We start from the raw sequence: 21,024 nt of genomic DNA, 5'->3' as shown, positions 1-21,024 counted from the left end.
CTAGCGCAGACATTTTTCCTCACATCAGGTGCTCCAGGCCATAGGAATCACACTTGCTTAAAATAGCTTTGATGCCTAAATGCCATTTAATACAATTTGTGGTTGTAATAGTTAAAAATAAAACTTTGTAACTTCAAAAGAACTTGGTTTCTCTTAGCTTGCACAGCAGTGTGATTGTTTTTGAGGTTGGGAGTCTGATTGCAAAATACAAAGTAATTTTGAATTTAATATTATTCATTCCTTTACTTAAGTGTTTGTTAAAGTTGTGGTTACAGATGCAGACTGTAATTTCCTATAAGCAGTGTGAGCTGTTAATTTCTGTCCATGACTATATCTTTTAAGGCTAAATAAATAAAGCAAAGCTTCCCAGTAGTTTTAGGGCCCAAATTTTGGGGTCTATGCCGTTGATCACTCAGCAATTTTTTCATAATTAATTTAAATGGTGAACTCTCGTTAACAATCAATAACCTATAAGCTGATATGGCCCTTTGATTTTGTTGGTGTGTATTTAAAAAAAAAAATTCCTGTAGCTACAAAAATCCATGACAACTTACTTAAACTTAAACATTCCCTATTAAGAGTTGTAACTCTGAAACTGATTATAGCCAAAAATTAAACCAATTGAGTTCTTTTCATTGCAGAAAGGAAGTATAAATGGTCATCTCCATTGAAGTCAACGAAGTAATGACAATTTACACCAACTACTGATCTACCCTATAAATGATGAAAATGAAATCTGTGTGTCTATAACAATCCATTTCCTATTTACAGTCTAAGATATTACTAATCTAGATTTAGCCTTGACAGTATTCAAAACAATCTGCTTAAAGGGACTCCATCAATTTAAAATGTGAATAATTTAAAAAGAATAATTACGTTTCAGGCCCTACACCTGCCCTTGAGATGCTTTGCCATTTTGTGCGTATTTAAACTAGCCCGTTGATTTCCTTGTTTAAAGTGCTTTCCCCTCCCATGTTGCTGCATCCTACAGACAGTGAAACTGACTATATAAAGTGCTGTCCAGTGCAGGAAGTAAACAGTTACAGAAATCTTTGCTGTTTACATTTTTGCTACTGATGCAAGTATCAGACATTGTGGGGGAGTTTTTGTTCATTTTTTAAAGTTGATGTCCCTTTGACGTGACACCTTGATGTGCATTGGGTCAAGTTCCTACCTGAAAATGGACACAGCAATCATTGCATTCAATAGAAGCTGAGAGAATGGAAGTGCTGCTAAGTACACTGAGGACAGAATTGAGGTAATTGGGTATGGCGCAGATCTAAAGTGAAACTGTTATGTCAGATCCCGCAAAACAAAATTTTAGGGCTGGCTATCATGGCTTCCTCATCTTTCTGAGGTTTGTTTTTATTGTATCACTTTACCAAATGCCACAGTGACATGGAATTGTACAGTATTTTGGATTAAATATGTATAGTTACAGCCACTTAGCTTGGGAGTCCAATGCATCTCCACTACACGAATCCCTAATCTAATACGAATGCCTAAGTGCAGCATATAGAAAAGAGAAAATTAAAGAATGGACTTTTCACCTTGAGTTAGGGGGAAAAACATCAAACAAAGTGTTCTTAACACACCCCAACGTGGCGTGTTGGCGAGTGAAATGCTGTCAGACTTTGACGTTGTTTTGTACTGAGCACCTTGATGCGAGTTAGTTCTTTTGCTCTTCTTGCACTCACTGTTAGCAGACTGCCAGCAGCTGTTAAGTCTGCTCGGCAAGATGAAAGGCACCATCTCCAAGTATGAAGATTTTTCAAAACCACATCCCAGCATATGATTCTTGTTTGTCTCAGAAGTGTATTTAGCCGATCTAAAAACTGCTCGAGCTGTTCTGTGGCTGTGCAGCTTTTCTTCATCGCAAGTCCTTGTGAACCTGCTGCTAAGGAGTCTTGGGCTGCTGAAAGCATCGTTTTACATGGAAGATGTCTTTCCTTGTTAGATTTTCGCTCGCCAGTTTCAATGCATTCTTCCTGTTCCGCATAAAATCGCAGTGTTATATGGCTCTCGGCTCTCCCTGATGATGTTTGTGAAGGTACCAGGTAAAGTTTGTTTCTGCCTATATCTTAATTTAGTACAATCTGGCAAGGAAAACAGGTATTTTTTTACACACAAATGTTTTAAAATAAGAATAGAAGTAGTAATTTTTTTTTGTTTTTAATAAAAACTAAATAAATTAGAATCTTGTTTTAGGTCATCAGATGTCGTTGCTAATAATTTTAGTGTTCTTCCAGTTATTTGTTACTTTTACAGCTGGGTTGTTCTTTAAATTGCACTACTATATACAGTACACATGACATCATTTGGACTTGATCTTGTTGTCTGCATGTTGAGCTTTATAATACCTTCAGTAAAGGCAAATCTTAGTTAAGGGCCATCCTTTATTATTCCTGGTAATGCATCATCTAAGTTCTAAAATAACTAAACAAACTCCATAGTAACGCCTTAGCTAGAGCAAACTGCCTCCAGCAATAGTAAAAACATGCCCATAGTTGGAGCCATAGCTAATAGGAACGAAGAACTGATTGCTGACAACAGGAACCAGGTAATTTGAAGTTTTTTAAATTCAGCTTTTGCAAAGAACAGCTGGTGATTTCTTTTTAGAGTAAGGGGAAACTTTTCTACAGATGTCCAAAATAAGGTTGAAAAATCAGCTACCCCTCCTTGTGCAGTTGCAGCTTTTATACTGTGATCTATATTGTTATCATTATGAGGGAAAGATCCATATTATGCTAATTTGACTCAACCCACCAGAAGCAGCATAATATAAACTTCTTTTTTCTTTTCTGGATGAGAGACTATGCCAAACAAAATAAGTGAGAAGTAACTTTCCTTTAGGCTACATGTAAGTGGTAATATGTAACTTACGTACAGTATATTTCTCAAATATTTGAACTCCAATTGATACATTAGACCACAATCATGAGAAGCATTAAAGCTCTCGAGAGCATACTAATGGCAGAGAAATGGAGCCATTGGCATCTATCATGTCGATAACCCATATATTTAAAGACCCCCTTATAGCAGCTGCTTATAGGATATAGTGAGTAATGGCTCTGATGGAGACCCTGTATTCTATTGTGTCAATCATCCATGAATATAGACATGCCTCAGAAGACTCAATAGCGGCTGTCTTTATTAAAATACCACAAACACATGTCTTAGATACAATAAGGAAATTTGGTGTTCAGGCCTGTACTCTTGCCATGATATCTAACCCGTGTGACTGTTCCTACTCTGTCTGTAATCTTTCCTTAAGCCTAATTATGGGCCAAATGTTGCCTTCATCTGGAGATACAAAACTAGGAGTCAGCCATATCCATGTATCTGAGGCCAGCATTTGGCCACAGGCTGTTTGCCACGAGCATATCCTGCAGCAATGAGTTCCACAGGCTAGTTACTTTTTCCCTTTTTATCTGTTCTATAAATTCATTGCCTTTTTAATTTCCTTGTATCCTTTCACTTGCCTAATATAGAGCAGGGCACAGAGGAACAGCAAACTGACCACCTCTTTGTTGTTTGGCTCATCCAGTTATACCCCTGCCAGAACATGATGGTTCTCTACAAATACCCTTAAGTGTTTTGTCTAGTCCAAGGCTTCATATTACAGGTGACACAATGATCCCACAGTCTACCTTGTATAAATAAATATTCATTGGGCCATAGTAGAACATCATCAACAGGAGAGATTGAGACACACACTAGAATACCCAATAGTCTGGTGAGTTAGAGGCCTAAAATGGGGTGTGGGAGACGCAAATTCAAATCCCTGCTCTGAATCAGGCAAAGTGAGGATTTGAACGCTAGTTGCCCACCTTCCTAGGCGACCACTCTAACACCTGTGCTATGGGGTCTAAGGGGAGTAGTGCCACCTATTGGGTAGGTTGTGCACTCAGAGCACAGCTGATCAGACTCTGCAGGCAAGATAGGGTGTGGGAATACCTAGTTTGTGAATCTCGCCAAGCAGCTTGGTGGTGTCAGGATCATGGCAGCTTTGTGCAGAAAGGTAGGTGCCAAGGGAATTTTGCCAGTGGAAACACAGGCACCCAAATTCCAGAGTCAGGCAGCAGCTGAGAAGTAGTTTTATGAATGGCAGTAGCACCTAAATGTTGGACATGAGGTCCTAAGACCCCCTTGTGAATCTAGCCCTTTGCTGTAGGCTGCTTGTTTCAGAGGGGGAGCAGAAGCTGACTGCACGGGGCTGTTACCTTGTCACATATTGCTAGCCAAGATGTGGCTTGATGAGTACTCACTTGACAGACCATCCATGTACAAACCTGTCCATTGCATACACATGTACCTCTTGTGTACCAAATGGTAGCTGGTATTTTGTCTCCTATGGAAGCGTTCCTTGTAGTAGCCATTGTTCCTCCATTCTCCTTCATCTCTTATTTTTCATGTGTAATAGCATCTAGCACTTCCAAGTAGGCTCTACTGGGGTATATTTCAACTGTGACAGAGGGGAGTTCAAGGGTGTTTTGTACAAGTAGAAGGCAATGCTGATCGGGTTGGGAGTGCTTGTTGGTCCTCCCACTCTTTTCCTTCCGATATTTGGTGTGCTCCATTTGTAAATGAAGGACATTAATTCTGTTCTAAAGGGGGGGGGGGAGTCAAATTAAGCTTATACATTTGATGACAGAACAAGGAGCAATGGTCTCAAGTTGCAGTGTGGGAGGTTTAGGTTGGATATTAGGAAAAACTTTTTCACTCAGAGAGTGGTGAAGCACTGGAGTAGGTTACCTAGGGAGGTGGTGGAATCTCCTTCCTTAGAGGTTTTTAAGGTCAGGGTTGACAAAGCCATGGCTGGGATGATTTAGTTGGGAATTGGTCCTGCTTTGAGCAGGGGGTTGGACAAGATACCTCCTGAGGTCCCTTCCAACCCTGATATTCTATGATTTAAATATAGTGAGTAAATATTTTTCATCTCCTTTAACGTTTCCCCTTGCGTATACTTGGCAATGGAATCTTTTATGCTGTACATGCGATACCACGCTTGTGTCTAAAGTCACAGAGAAATGTGCATTCTTCTCCGAACAAACATCTATACAGATTTTACTCTCGGTGAGCAAGTGCCACATGCACACGAGATCGGATTCTCTAGGCTAACAGTGTGTATCGGCGCCATGCCTGTGCCCTGGATGACAGAACCCCTCCCCACCAAGGGTATAAACATGGAGTAGGATCCAACCATCTCTTGGTTCCTTCTCGCCTGTGGCTGTGAGATGGAACCCGTAGCAGCATATACTTCTGTTGCACACTCTGCAATTTAGCGTAGGGTTTTTTAGGATTAGTGTAGTTTATTAGAGCTCATTCTGCTATGGCTCAGGCAGCCTCTGGTGCCTGTTTGGGTAACAGTGTCATACCGGAGATATATAGAGTAGCTATCTGGAGCTCGATCCACATATTTACTGCTCACACAGGTGTCCAGCTCGAATGCCAGTCTTGGCTGGGCTGGCCTGCTGTCACTAGTCAAATAGGACTCCTCATACCCCTCTCCAAGCAAACTGGCAACTGCCTGTTAGTCACCAAAAGTGGAATGTGTGTGGACAATACATCTTGAAGAACTGCACTTACTATTCTCAGCCTTTGGTATTATATGATTAGGTTTGGCAGGATTAGATTTTTGTCGATAAATATCAGTAAACGTTGATTTCACCCTATCCCCGCCCCCTACAAACTGAGGAAAAAATATGTCCATCAATGATAACTGAAAATTATAGATAGGCCTATTAAGAAAAATGCAGCTTGAGACCTTACTAGAGTTCGATTTAAGAATACTGACTTCATTTATTTTGATGTGATGTTGACCATTTGTGGTTTATCATTTATCAGCTTGTAACTTTTTTTGAATCTCAACATCTACTGCCATTAACTACCCCCATAATTTGATAGCCCCCATAATTTCCTATAATTGTGAACATTTAAATAGACCAAAAAATACTTAAAACCCACAATTGTGTGCAACCGTGAAGATAAAAATGGGAAAAAATGCTTAAAACTGAACATTGGTATCATCTGTCAAAATTATAACACAAAAATCAAATTCTGCAAAGCCTGTTTGATGTACTAAATAGCGTCGTGCTGTTCAGGAGTTTGCATTTCCTGGTGTTACCCAGTCCATAATAATTTTCTGTAATAAAACAAGTACGTTGGTGTAACAGGTGCAGGCAGAGTCCCAGCTCCACCCTGGTATAGTTGTCTGGCTACTCTATCCCAATCCTCCTTCAAAGCCAGCAGCAATCTTGGAGCAATCTTTGTGGAGAGGTTCGGTGACCTCTCTCCCCAGCAGCAGGGTAATGCTGGGCCTGTTAGCGCATGCTTGTAAATTCCTGGAGCACCCATGCGAGAGAGGCTTTCCTAGGTGTGTTGTGCACTCCGGGGCTCCCATTGGTAGGGAAACCCAGAGAGGGGCAGAAACTGAGAGCCGAGTGAGCTAGTCACCAATGTTCTTCTGCCTGAGATGTTCTCGATCCCTAACTGGTGGGTGGATGCGTGAGAGAGACGTGTAACTGAGAACATCTCACTTTGTTTGTGTTTAAAGCATCAGACTCAACTTTGCAGGAGTAAGTTTTATGCCGGTCCCTGCCTTACCTCCTTTTATGATTTTTCCTCTTCTATGCTGTATTAATCCCAGAATTTTTTTTTTTAACTCCTTGAATAGATCACTCTGCCGTCACCTCAGGCTGATCATTTTTGTTTTCTCTGGTCTTTTTGTTTTCATGATATGCGGGAATGAGTATAAAGATTAGATAAAAGATAGGTTAAATACGGCTTTAAGAACCAGAATCTGACCTACTTTAAAACTGTTCTAATCTGACAGAGAAGTTTTTCCCCACATTCTCTGGGTCTGATTCAATTCTGCTCTGCACCTGGTGCAGTTATTTACACCTGTGCAAAGTGTGTGGGTAAAAATGCTACCATATCACAATGGTAGCATCTAAAATCCAATTTGTGCATGTTGTGCACAGTTGTAAATGACTGCCCAAGGTGCAGGGCAACAAAGAATCAGGCCCTTAATATCTAGTTTGCTTGAAAACAAAACAACCAAACCCTACTGCTCCAAGGTTGGCCCTGCAAATCTGCTGGCAGATCAGTGCATGAGAATGAGGAGAATTAGAACCTAGATCTCAAATGTTAACCCTTTGTGCTAGGATTATTATCCTTTGCACGAGAGGGTGAACTGGAAGAGTTCTGTGTGCTCCTCCAGCACACTGTTGACCTCTCCGGTGCTGCCCAGTCTTCATTTGTTATCCTCTGAGGAGGCTGCCAAAAATGATAACTTGTGCTCCCTCTGCTGTGCAGTAGCAATTACTGAAACTCAGCAGTTCTGTCTCTAGAGCTGGCTGATCGGCTGCTTATCGTGGTGGTGTAGCCGTGTCGGTCCAAGGATATTAGTGAGACAAGGTGGGTGAGGTCATATCTTTTATTGGACCAACTTCTGTTTGTTGAGAGAGACCAGCTTTCAAGCGTACAGGGCCTGCAGACGAGCTCTGAGTAAACTCGAAAGCTTGTCTCTCTCACCAACAGAAGTTGGTCCAATGATAGACGTTGCTGCTGTTACACAAACAAGGATTTTTGGCATCAGGTTTACTTGTGAAGCAAAACTCTTGTTGTTTAAGCCTCACTCGAAGCACAGCAGAGAAATTTTGAAGGGTTTAGGGTATATGCTAAAGAGGGAATAAAATAAATAGGAAAACATTATAACAAATGCTTTGAATCATGCTTTGAGTGTGGCTGAGTCAGGCCTTGCAGACAACTTTTCCCCCTGAAATCCTGCTATCTGAGCTGGTGCTAATCTACTATAGATATGTGGATCCTGGCACTTCCTAATGCAAGAGTGTTACAAAAAAAATCCTCCTCTCTAGCATGAAGCCACGTTTTCATTCTGGGTCCCAAACGCTGCTCGGTAGATCAGTGGAAAAATTCTGGACCCTGATGCATACTGGCACAAGAGTACCATCAAAACAGGTGTCTGGCCTCTGCATCCAGCTGGTTTTTGGGCTCAACCCCCCCATCCCCCTGTCCATTTAGAAGACAAATACAAGCACTCCAGAAAAATCTGGAGCCTATACATTTTGGTGCAAGAGCACATCAGATATCATATCCATCTAGATCTAGCAGATCTGGCTCCGAACTCCCAAATCATACCACTTACACAGGTAAATGTAAGCTGGTGTTGGAGTGCTAAAAAAGTCTGTATCCAAATATTCTGTTCCAGAGGGTCCCAAGCCCCTAGCCACCAAGTTAAACTCTCTGGAGTAAGCTGCTTTTTTGTCATCCTCCACTCCAAATCAGTGATATGCTGGACAGGGTAATGGGGTCTCACTAGATCCCGTAGTTAAAACCCTTCTACTGACCTGAAGGGGTGAGGACTCGGTTGGGTTCCCTGTGTCTAATGGAGCTTGCACCCCTGCACTGAAATGACTAAATTTACCGCTATGTAGATGGTATTTTGGGTCTCCTAGAAATACACATGAAGAGCAGGGTCTGAGCCTTTGGAACGGACCAAATTGAAGGTTTTGTTTCTGTTTTTTTTTTTTTTTTAAACTCTCCACTTCTGTAACCAGTTTCAAATGAGAGACGCTGAACATGATGTACTGCTATCATTATCTAGTCACTCTGGAGTTCAGGAAGAAGGCTAAACATTTCCAGCAATGTCTGACAGGCCAGGGGGAAATTTTTATGGGGGAACCATGGTGAATTATTACCAGCGTATTACTGCCCAGATCATACGGTTAGCAAAGAGAACGGGACTGGACTGGTTCTTCAAAGGAAGTCAGTCTCCAGAATTAACCAGCCACACTTTTGACCTTCTGCAGATGCAACTTTTCCCTTTTTCATCATTTCTCAGGGTGCAGTTTTCCCTCATTCCAACACCCCCCCACACACACACCTCCCTGTTTCTGGATGAATTTATTGTCCATGTTGATGTCCTGTCTCACACAGCCTAACTTTCTCCATCTGATTCCTAGGTCTGGGGCTATTCTGCCACTCACCAGCTTAGCTAATTCTCTGGTTCCCTCAGTCACTGAGTTGCATCTTTCTGACCATCTGTTTTTCCTACAGTTTTGCCCTCTCCTCACCTGATCACTCAGTCCTCTTGTCCTTCAGCCCATAAGTACCTCTTACTTCTTTGCTGCTCTCTATCCGGACCCCTCCTGCAGTCAGTGAGCTCTACACCAGTAGCACAAGCATCTCTCTCTGAGGCTTTGTCTACACTGGCAAGTGAAAGACACAACTTTTGTTGTGCGGAGGTGTTGTGTGTACACACACACACACACACACACACACACACACACACACACACACACACACACATACACACCCCGAAAGACAAAAGTTTTGTTGATGACAAGTGCTGGTGTGAACAGCGTTTTGTCACTTGTTGGGGGTGGAAGTTTTTTGTCAGCAGGTGAGCTTGCTCCTACTGACAAACAGCGGCTACACAGTGCACCTTTTAGCAGCATAGCTGTAGGGGCACTGCCATGTCGCTTAAAGCGGAGGAGTGTCTCTTTCTTAACAGATTCCCGCCTTTTTTATTCTTTCCTCAAACCTTCTCCTTTGCCCTCCTGACTGGATGCCCAGGATCATCTTGGGAGGCAGCAATTTTCTTATAGAAGAAGTTGACAAGTACTTCCCCATCTCTCTCTCTCATCTGTCCTTTCCTTCCTGTCCTGTGTTGTTCCTTCATTCTTCCCAGCTTCTGATAACCTCTCCTACTGCGAGCCATGCCTCACCACTCAGCCTTGGGCCTTGACCCCATCTTGTCTATCTGTTGACCACTCGTGCTCTTTCATCTGTATCTCAGGCCTTGTTTACATGAGAGAAGTGACATCAGCTAATTAAGGTGATTTTTTTTTTAAATCAATTTAGTTAAACTGCAAAAAAAAACCTGGGTAGACACTCTTATTTTGGTTTAGATTACATCGTTTAGGAGCTGGTTTAAGGTAAACAGGAGTAAGCCACTCAAAGTATATCAAGGGTCCACACAGAGGTATTAAAAATGGACTATAGCAGGATTCAAAAACTAACTAGATAAATTCATGGAGGATAGATCCATCAATGACTATTAGCCAGGATGGGCAGGGATGGTGTCCCTAGCCTCCGTCTGCCAGAAGCTGGGAATGGGCAACAGGGATGGATCACTTGATGATTACCTGTTCTGTTCATTCCCTTTGAAGCACCTGGCATCGGCCACTGTCGGCAGACAGGATACTGGGCTAGGTGGACCTTTGGTCTGACCCAGTATGGCCGTTCTTATGACTAAAGTTAAACCTGCAACTTTCTGGTGTGAAGGCTTCATGGCTTTTTTTTTTTTTTTTTTTTTAACTCCTGCAAACATTCCCTGGTTTTCCCTAACCTAAAAAAAACCCTCAAGCTCCTTCCTTAATCCTTCCTACCCTTCCAGTTACAACCCTATCACCCACCATACTGCTTGAGAATGCTGTATTTTTTTTTATTCTGCATTGGCTTTCTCCTCAATTCCCCTGCAGATTTGCTTCTGCTTCGTCCTCGTCACTGAACCAGTTATCAAAAGTCTCCAACCGCCTTTTAGCCAAGCCAAAGTGCTTGAACTGGACGCTAGAGAGAGAATGTTGGAGGAGGAAAGTGACCAAGTCAGAATGGCAAGAGGAAATTATGAGAACCGCTGCAGAGCTTCAGACTGGTTGGAAGGGGGAGAGGGTGAGCCCAGAGGGCAGTAACTTAAAGCAATTAAGATCAAAGGTGACCAAGAAGTGAACCAAGTTTTATCTCTCCGTGCGGAAAGGAAAAAGGAAGTTGATCATTTGTTATCAATATTATTTTAGTTACCAAATAATAAAGAACCCAGGGTGCCCAAGGACAGAACTGGCTCTTGGCACTGTTAAATGAATATTTTAAGTTATTTGCAATGTTCTTGTAGCTGTGTCGGTCCCAGGATATGAGAGAGAGAAGCTAGGTGAGGTAAAAGATATTCTCTCTCCTGCCTTGTCTCTTTGATTTCATTACATGAAAATACCCTACAAGTACATACAACTCCCTATCTGATGTCCACTGGCTTTCTTTTGGTCTATACACTATCCAAGGGACTGATTTCTGCAAGGCCCTTAATACCCACTGAAGTCAATGAGAGCTAAGAGCTCACCACTTTCCAGTATAGGACCCCAGGCGATTCTGAATAGGTTCAGGTACAAACCACATCCAAACTGGACATGAAGGTTAAATTATTAAGACCACAGATTTAAAGCCATTAAACTAACGAGCATTAATTTATGCAACATCAGAAAAATGTTAGTGGAACCACAAATCGGTATTTTTTTAAAATGAATTCATCAGCTAAAACCAAACATGATCTGATCAAAACCAGAACACCCAACTCTCCATCCCACGTTTGCTTTGGACACAAGGAGTCTGGATTTTTCTTGTGTGCTGGAAGTAGTCACGCTTGTCTGTTTGGAGAGTGAACTTCTTTACCATTTGGAGCCAAAACCTAGTTGGGTCCAAATGGATTTAGGTGCTAGATACGTGTGGGTTTCTTTCTTCTTTTTTTTTTCCAGTACCCTTTACCAGGATGCCCTGGGGTCCATATGTTTCTGTTGGACTAACACCAAGGATATTTGCTTTTTTGGATCGTACAGTCTTGGGTTTCTGAGCCAAAAGTTAGCTGGCTCCAGGTGCAAGACCAGGGTTTTTGTGGTGCTGTTATGCCAGAATGCGTTGGGGGGGCTGGTTTTTCATAGATTCATTTTTCATGCTAGCTATGGTTGGCTAATTTTAGCGAGTACCAGTCTGGGGTTGCAGACAAAAACTCCCCCCAAAACTGGTTGGATCCAAATGTCTGATACGAATTTTGTGGCAGTCTAGTGCCAGGATATGTCAGGGTCTGGATTTTTGTGGTGTAATTGCTGTAGCTATATGGGATCGATATAGAGAATAGGATTTGGGGGTCTCGGGTCAAAAACTGATTAGATCAAGTTTTTAGATACACCCTGAAACTCTCTCTCAATTTTCTTCTATATATTTTAAAGATGACATCATCTTTCCCGGGCCAGTCTTTAAATTCAGAACTTATTTTGTTTCAGAGTCTGAGTGTTAAGTTTCCTTCCATTTCTGTATAGTGCAGCTTTTAATATGATGCTTGAAATTTAACAAACAGACCTTTAGCCACTCCCTCTGTCTTTTACTTTCTGCACTCCCTAGAGTTATTCATCTATCGCTTCTTTGGTGAGAATGCATAATGGCGAGGCAAATCAAACACTGCTCAGATGGCAAACAAATAGATCATGATGGTAACTGCCAAACGAGTTCAGTAAGAAAACAACATGCATGCCTGGGACTCTAGAGAAGAACGGACAACGTGCCTGTGTGTCCTGCTTTTTAAAGTGCAAGGGGCATCGTCACATTAAAAACCACACGCGTGTCCGAATGTTTAGTACCTGCTGTTGTTACAAGCCCCACGCGTGATCATGTATGTTTCTATTTTATCTGTTCTGTTTTGTGCATTTGATGGCACTTTTGTGTATAGTCAGTTTCACCATTTCCCTATTAGTGAAGGGGAAACTGATTACCCAAGTTAAATGATTGATTATTCAGAGCCATGCATCTGCAGAAGTGAGGTTTTTTTTTTACCCACAAAAGCTTATGCCCAAATAAATCGGTTAGTCTTTAAGGTGCCCCCAGACTCCTTGTTGTTTTTGCGGCTACAGACTAACGCAGCTACCCCCTGATACTCGATTACCCCAAAAGACCCTTACAAACCTGAGCAGGAAAACAGTTTCTGTAACACCTCCTTTTTTTTCAAAAGAGGAGACAATATTTCCGGAGCTGCTATTTAGGGGGGGGGGCGCTATCAGAAAAGTCTTTTGTTTTAATTAGTTGGTTAAAGAAAACATGCCAGTTGCCTGTGCTCCTTTAAGGAGTTTGCAAGAATACTGAAGGTACGGGTGGGTTTGCTGATTGGCTCCTCTGCCGCTCACTGAGGGCCGGTCCGTGGAGCGGGGAAGGTGAGAAGGGCGGGTCGGTGGAATCACCGTTCATAAGAGCAGGTGGGGCTGCAAAGACCTTTTCCGAGTCCAGGGCCGGGGCGAGCGAGGGGTGGACCAGGGCTTGAAGGGGAAGACGCGGGGCGCACTAGGACCCAGGCGGGGTTTTGTCACTGCTGCTCTTCCCCTTCCAGCCCGCGCTGCTTGGTGCACAAGGACTTTCAGTTTTGGCTGCGCTGCTGCTGCTTCTTTTTTTAAAAAAAAGTCTCCAAGGGTCCGGAACAGGATGGTGAAGATGGGGTGAGCGAGACGCAGCCATGGCAGCGGCAAAGCGGGTTTTCCACCTCCAGCCATGCGGTAAGGCGCAGGGATGAGAGCGGGGCGGCTAGTTCGGATCGCAACCTGCAAGATTTGTGTGCGTGTGTGTGTGTGTGTGTGGGTCCGTCCGTCCCCTCCCCACCCCGCGTGTGCTGGCAGCTCACAGGCGCGATGTGCAATGTTTACTGTGAAGGGTTTTCCTGTATTGCAATGAGCTGGGCAGACGCTTTTAGCAGCCTTAGCAAGAGCGTTTCGTTTTCATGGGCAGCTTGCTACTTCCCCATCCCGCCCCCGATTTCCTCCCCCCCCCCCCAATTGCCAAAAAAAAAAGTGTCAAGTTTTGACTGAGTTGCATCATTGTTTACAACCCTTTTGTTTATAAGCGAGTTGTGGTCCGATGCAAGGTGGAGGAGACCGGGTTTGCAAAATGGAGCTAATTTGACAGCAGTTGAGGCAATTTAAACCAAATTGGTGCAGATATGACATGAAAATAAACCACCGCTTCCTTCAGAGGAGCAGGGGATAAATTAGCAGTTTAAAGGTTTACGTTGTACTGTGGTGTTTACATCGGTTGTCATTAGGGGAAAATTAGCATCGGGAGTCTCTTTAACTAACTGTAGTGAGAGATGAGAGTCTGGCTTCTCTTTAGAAAAGGAGTCCGCGTAAAAGTTGTAACATAACTTGATCGATTTAACCTGATTGCAAATGGTTGGAGTGTATGCATGTGTTGGCAGAACCCCGGTAATGTTTTCTGACGGTGAGGGGTTTGTTTTTTTTGGAAAGGCTGTTTGGAAACAAATCACTGACACAATTTTAAATGCACTTTGAAATAAGGTTCTTCGCTACCAGATGGATGACAAATTTAATGTTGTGCAATTGTTTCTTTTTTTAAATGGATAGCAGTACTTCCTTGAAAAGCACCATGACTGCTCTAATGTTGCTTTTTATGAAAAATTAAGTTGCGTTGGATTTACAGCTGTTTCTCCATGAAAGTTCATTCTAGAATAAAAGGAACTGTTTAGTTCAGAGGTAGCAATAACACGGTCTTGGAACTCTAAGGTGCCACAAATATTCCTGGCTTGGAACAGGGACTCAAACTTTTTTCTGTTGAATTTTTTTGTTTGTTTTGTTTTGGTGGAGTTTGTGTTTTTTCTCCTCAGTTCATTGGTGACTGCTTGACCTGTTTTGAACACCAATTTTCCAAAGAAATAATGTTTCCTCTCGCTGTCTGGCTACCTACTCATGTCTTTCTCTACTTGTTAGCTCTGCTAAAAATCTTGTCATGGTGGTAGTTTGGGGGCCAGCCTGTGTTAAATGAGTGTTTTTTGTTGGCGTTCTGCTGTTATCCAGATAGATGATGTTGGTGCCAGAAGTGTGCACGTGAACAATCTCTATCTGATGGCATTTGGATTTTTTTCCAAGCTTTCATCCTCATCCTTGTAGATGACAGGAAAAGTTGCAGTGCTTGCTTGTATAGAAGTTTTCTATCTATCATTAAGTCTTCTAGCTGAGATTTGAAATGTGTTTTAGCAGCCCACTAAACAGTGTGTTACTTTTCCATATAGAGTCTGCAGTTATGAAAATAAATGACTCTTACTGCACTCATGGACTATGCTGTAGAGCATGCATTTATTTTGTACCTTTAACCTTCTCGCCTGGATTGCTGTTGGAATCTGTCAGGTACACAGATCTCGGGCCTTTTAAGTACTGCGTCATCTAATGCTGCTTTGAGAAGGATGGTGCTAAAATAACTTAAGCCTCTTCTATGCTACAACCTGCACCATTCCCACCAGCAGCGATGGGCTTTGTAACTTAACTTCTATTGTAGATGGCCACCACTATCTCTAACTTTTCTAGTCTCTGAGCAGCTTTTGTGAAGCTGCCATTTTGTAACAATGACCTGCAATGGAAATATTTTCGTCAAATCCATCCACTTTTGGAGAAAGGAGCAGTCCAGAATTGGCAAGTCAGTCCTTGACAGCTTGAAGGTCTGATAGCCTGTGATTAAACACGGTTAGAAACACCGGCTTTACGCCAAAACTGGCTTTTTCCAGATAAATACAGCACTTATTTGTAGTGCTGATGGGAAGGTGATGCCTTGGCTTATAGCAAAGCCATAGTAAATAACTTGAGGCTTTCATAAGTTATTAAACCAACTTTTTTTACACTGAATGAGGCTCACAATAAATAACTAGGCAACCTGGCTTTATAAGCAGAGGGGTCCAAAAGGAGTACTAGTGAACTTTTCTAAAATCACTTTTTCTAAACCGTGGAATAAACAAAACATATGATGCTTTTATTGACGCTTCCTGGGGATAATCAGCATGAGTAACGGGAGTCATGTCAATGACTTTAACTGACACTGTTGTATATTTGTGTGTGATTTTTACATAATCCCCCCTCACCCCCGCCCCCACACCTTCATTACTCACAGTACATATGCTTCTAAGGGAATTATGAGATTGTCTCCCCCCCACCCAGTTTACATAGCACACATGCGTGCTAAGTATATATGGGACAAAAGCATTACACTATATTACGTAAATTGAGATTTAAAAAAAGAGATGCATATGACATTAACCTCCAGGAATCTAGGGAGGTATTTGTGAAACCCAGTGAATTCCAGTAGTGTCCTGTCAGCTAATGCTCAGGGGTTATTCTCTGAACACCTGCAATGATGCCCTGCTGACCAGAATCCCATGGATACAACCAATGTTTCTTTGAAGTCCTGCTTCCTTCTAGAATGTTTCACTGGGCATAAACATGCCCAATAGGGCAAACTGTTTGGATATTTTTAATGACACATCATTCGAAACTAAGTCATCCGCCCTCTAATTACATATATGTAAAACTACCATTAATTACACCATGAGAGGTGAATTATGTGCATGTATTCAGTATATTTGCAGTGATAGCCACATATGCTAAATCCATCCCACAGTGCCTCAGTTTCCCTATGTGTGAAAAGAGGCATTGATATTTGTGTCCTTTTTTAAAGGTCTCTGTGATCTAAGGGTGAAAAGTGCTAGATGGTGGTGGTGTTTTGCCTACTGTACTAATGCTAATTTGCATGTAGGCTTGCAGAAATCTACTGCATCTGCCACTGTCGGAAGACAGGATACTGGGTTATATGGGTCATTGGTCTGATCCAAAGTGGCTGTACTTATGTTTCTATGTACTGCCTGTATTTGAAAAGCAGATGCTTGATGGCTCTGTGCTGAGAGCCATTGCAGCAGGTGGTGAAGATTTAGCAGAGGGCAGTTTTTCAACTTGCTTCCAATAAAAAAAACTATTCTGCTGTAAGTCTGTTTTGTTAAAATATTCCTGCCCTGTGAACAGGAACTGTAACCATGGCACTGTGCGGTTCCATATCTGTCAACTCTGCTCAATCTACAGCTAGAACAATGTCTTTTTCTAGCTTCTAGCCCTGTAACCTCACTCGGGGTTCTGGGAGTCGAGCTGTATTCTTTCCTTCTTTCTCATCATCTGTAACAGAGCTCCTGCAGACGACACTGTACTGACAAACACCAGAGCAACCCCAGTGTCATCAAATTAAGCCGAGTGCCACCTGTGCAAACCCATTCCCTTCAGTGGGGTTTGTCAAGACGTAACTAAGTTTGAGTAGGTAAACAATCCTGTGGACCGGACACAAAAGGGATTGGAATCCAGTTCCCTCTCCCGGAGTGAGGCTAGCTCTTCAAACACACACACACACTATTAGCCCTGTTTTTAAAGGCAAAAAACACTGAAAGCTGACGTCACCCATTAAAGTACATGGGAAAACTTTTGCTCACATATGGACAACTAAGACGTGTCTGTTACACAAGCAACTGTCAAGCAGGCATCCCACTTTAAGGACCTTTTTTACACTAAATAACTTGCTTGTTGTGGTTCCTAGACATACTCTGGTGTGATGTGTCTTACTGTGGCAGAGATTGGTATGGGGTAAATTAGAGAGAGCCTTAGCCTGCTGTCTCATAGCATGGGTATGGGATCCAACTTAGAGAAGGTTACAGACGATGCCAACGGCAGCAGGGTGAATAAGTATTAAAATGTTTTGTCACAGAGTGGAGTTAGCTCCCTCAGAGCTGAAACTTGCTTTCCATTATAATCTGATTTTTGAAATAACGCCTCTTCCTACCCTGCACTGACTGTCCCTAAGGTAGTCGGGTGTTGTATCCTGCAGTTTTTCACACATCCCATATCATCCCACTGTTGAATCTTTCAGAGGAACTTGGGGGCCATGGGGGAGAAATCAGAAAACGTGGTTTTTAAAGAGACCCTGCATATGGAGTAAAAATAGGGAGGTTCCCATTGTATTTGACAATGGTGCTTTAGGACTGTGTACTCTATCACCAGGTCTGGTGCCTGCAATTCAAGAAGGATGTTCATAAATCGGGGACGATTCAGAGAAGAGCCATGAACATGATGGAATGAATTAGAAAACCTGCCTTACTGTGATAGACTCAAGGAGCTCAATCTACTTAGTTTTAACAAAGAGAAGGTTCAGGGGTGATTTGAAGGAGATTAGCTGGGGTCCATTAATGCAGGGCTATAAAATGAGGCAGTAGAAGGCTGAGAAGGATGCCTGGGGATGACAAGGATGTCCTCACACTTCCTTTCCCCCTGAGGCCAGGGAGGAAACGGGGCCAGGAAGCTCTCTGGACCAGGCCAGGGAGCAGTGAGGACCTGGAGGAGATACTGGTCATCTGCTTCCACAGAAGGACTTTGGTGCTCACAACTCAGAAGACTCTAAGTTAGGGACTAATGTCTTGTCCCCTGCCCCCACAGCTGGGGCAATCCATCATTGTTTGGTGTCTTTTGGAACCGGTCTCTCTAGTAGGTCGCCCCTGTCCTGTATTCAGCTTGGGTGGCGAGATGCACCCCTGAGTGAAAGTGGCAGGAAGCCTATTTTGTTTTCCTCCCACCCTTTTGTTTTCTTTCTTTACCCTGTCACCCCTGGGTCGCACTCGGGCTGCTGCTTTTAACGTGTGTTTGTTGAGGAATAATTAAAATCATGTTAATGTTCAGAAATGTAAAATGACCGACTGACTCCATTTTGGACTGCGCCAGAGGCTAGTGGTGGGGCGGGTGTGGATCGCAGTGCGGTAGGAATCGGTGTTGAAATGGGGCGGGACAGGATTCGGAGAAGGGTCTGGGGACCTGAGGACCTGGACGGAACAAGGAGTAATGGTCTCAAGTTGCAGTGGGGGAGGTTTAGGTTGGATATTAGGAAAAAAAATTTCACTAGGAGGGTGGTGAAGCACTGGAATGGGTTCCCTAGGGAGGTGGTGGAATCTCCTTCCTTAGAGGTTTTTAAGGTCAGGCTTGACAAAGCCCTGGCTGGGATGATTTAGTTGGGGATTGGTCCTGCTTTGAGCAGGGGGTTGGACTAGATACCTCCTGAGGTCCCTTCCAACCCTGATATTCTATGATGGGGAGATACACAAAGGTGTGGCTTGGGGACTTGCTCCTTGTCTCTTAATAAGGGGGCGGGAGGCTGAGGGAAGCGTGACAGGAGATGGTAGCTAAACTATAGCTGTTGGTACGGCACAAACAGTGTTGTTTGGATTGTGAGCTGCCAAGTTATCCCCACTGTATATGCATGGGGGAGGTGGCAGAGAGGGAGTCTCCTCTCCATCCCTCGAGAAGCCGCCGTAGTCTGGCTGCTTGTACTCTGGCGTGGCTGGGGACAACTGCAATGCTGCGGGTGGTTTTCTCTTCTCTGCACTGGAGAAGATCTCTCTCCCCCTCCCCCCGCCAGCGTGTTGGGAGGCGCAGAGATGACCCCTGTTATAGTGGGGTCATGTAACAGTGCCATACTCTGCAAGTCGTTCCATTTTAAAGGCTGCATGTTTATTCCTGGTCTTCCCTTTATGATCTCTGCTATCCCAGATGCTGCACTCATCTCTCTCGTTCCCTACCTCTCCTTGAGGTTAATTGAGCCCCAGGGTTTAATATGCATGTATAACACAACAAACATGTGCACAGTCCATTCCAGTGGGAACGGATGGATGGGGTGGTTTTTTTGGGGGGGGGGACTATTTTATGCTGATTGTACACAACAAACATACAGCTTGAGCTATTCCTGAAAACAACCGTAGTACTGAGAATGCTACTTGAATATATTACCCTGGCTTATCAACCCAATGCAGAGCTAGAATTGAGGCTTTTCCTGTGCTGTCTCTTTGTATTTGCATGGTGTTTAAACGTAGGCTAGAAAAGCAGCATTTCCAGATATTTTACCGTGCTGTGTATCAGCATGCAGGGTGTTTTTTGTTCTGTTTTATATTATTTCCCTCCAGAAAACTTTACCTGACAGCTAAAGGTTGCTAGATTGCATATCCTACCAATACAAACTGTAAGCAATTATTCCACGCCCCGTCAGTTATTCCAGACCCTACACTCTGCTCTTCAGTTTCCCTTCTTAACCTGAACTAACCCCCCTCCATATCTCTCTACCCTCCTCCTGAACAGCCACTCAGGAGTTCAATCTTAACTCTGACCACCTTTATTGGTTACATGCTCATGCATTTTCACGGAGAGCTACCCCGGTGGTGTTTGACAGGGCTGGGGGACTGGAAGGAGAGGTTTTGGGGTTGGGGAGGGGGGACGGGGTTGTGGGGAAGCCCAGTGATTTTGATGTGGCACACATCGGTGCCAGCTGGCAAAGGGTTCGCTACTCTGCATGAGCAACTCCTAACAGGCCTGACAAACTCTCTGCACCTAATGCCGCTTTCATAGTATTTATCAATCAGTGGTGGCTTGCAAGGTATCAACTGAAAGCTTGTATCACGCTGGTCCTTGATACCTTTTGTGAAATGTATGTACTGATGATATTTTTAAAAGTTATGTAGATCTACTGGAATTATGTTTTAAAGCCTGTAACCAGGTAGAGTTGACAAACCGGTTTCTTCCGGACAGGAGATAAGACCTGTGTCTATCAAATGTAAATTATGCATTGTAAGCTACATCTGCATATGGCATAAACGGGGATGGGAAGACACCCGAGACTAAGCTACAAGGGGCTGTCCTCTCCCAGGGGTGCAAAGACCATGAACTTTGGGGTAGAAGAGGAAGGCAAAAGGACACTTCGTTTATCCTTCACCGAGGAAGCAAAACGGACCGTGCTCGTTGCTTTCGTGAAAGCTGGATCCTGGCCAAGAGGGCTAGTGATGCTACACGGATGCTTTAGGTGAGAAACTGCTTTAGACAAGGGCTTAACTTGAACAGGCTAAGTTTAGGCTATAAAGAAGTGTGTTTGTACTTTTATTTTATTTGTAACCGGTGGCTGTTATCCTTGCTCGCTATCTCTTCAATCTTTACCTTTGTCAATGAACGCCATATCTGTTTACACTATAAGCAGCTTACAGTGCTGTGGTGTTATATTGGAGCTGATACTCAGTTGAATCAAATAAGCTGGGGTGTGTATTGTCTCTGGGGACAGCTTACCTGGTAATTACTGTGTGTGTGTGTGGTGATGGGCTGGACCCTACAGGGGGAGGTTTCTGAATTGTTTGGGGCCTGGGTTGCACCCGGTGTTAACTTGCGAGGCAAAGAAGGAGCTAGCAGAGCCCTGAGGAGATTGTGTGGGTGGCTAACAGACCGGGCGTGTCAGGGAGCTGACACACAGTTTAGTACAAGCAAGTCACGCTCTTGCCTGGGGAGGGGGGTACCATGATGACTCTGTCCTGGACGCCCCAAGACAGCGTCACATCTGCTCTGAGGT

General features: G+C 43.4%; 1 protein-coding gene across 7 annotated transcripts in view; it reads left to right on the top strand.

The window, feature by feature from the left end:
• Positions 1-21,024, top strand: part of SLC4A11 (solute carrier family 4 member 11) — a 256,975-nt gene that overhangs the window by 71,746 nt on the left and 164,205 nt on the right. Inside the window, exon 2 of one of the 7 annotated variants that reach the window (XM_045018783.1) lies at positions 13,172-13,334. The exons of the other annotated variants lie outside the window; for them this stretch is intronic. Coding sequence (XP_044874718.1) covers positions 13,295-13,334 — 40 coding nt within the window. The 5' untranslated portion in view covers positions 13,172-13,294. The remainder of the gene's footprint in view (positions 1-13,171; positions 13,335-21,024) is intronic. 7 annotated transcript variants of the gene reach the window in all.

This window comes from Mauremys mutica, chromosome 5 (genome assembly GCF_020497125.1).
Source record: "Mauremys mutica isolate MM-2020 ecotype Southern chromosome 5, ASM2049712v1, whole genome shotgun sequence".
Lineage (NCBI taxonomy): Eukaryota > Metazoa > Chordata > Testudines > Geoemydidae > Mauremys > Mauremys mutica.
The sequence above is the reverse complement of the archived record's forward strand: the minus strand, read 5'-3'. Positions and strand labels throughout refer to the sequence as shown.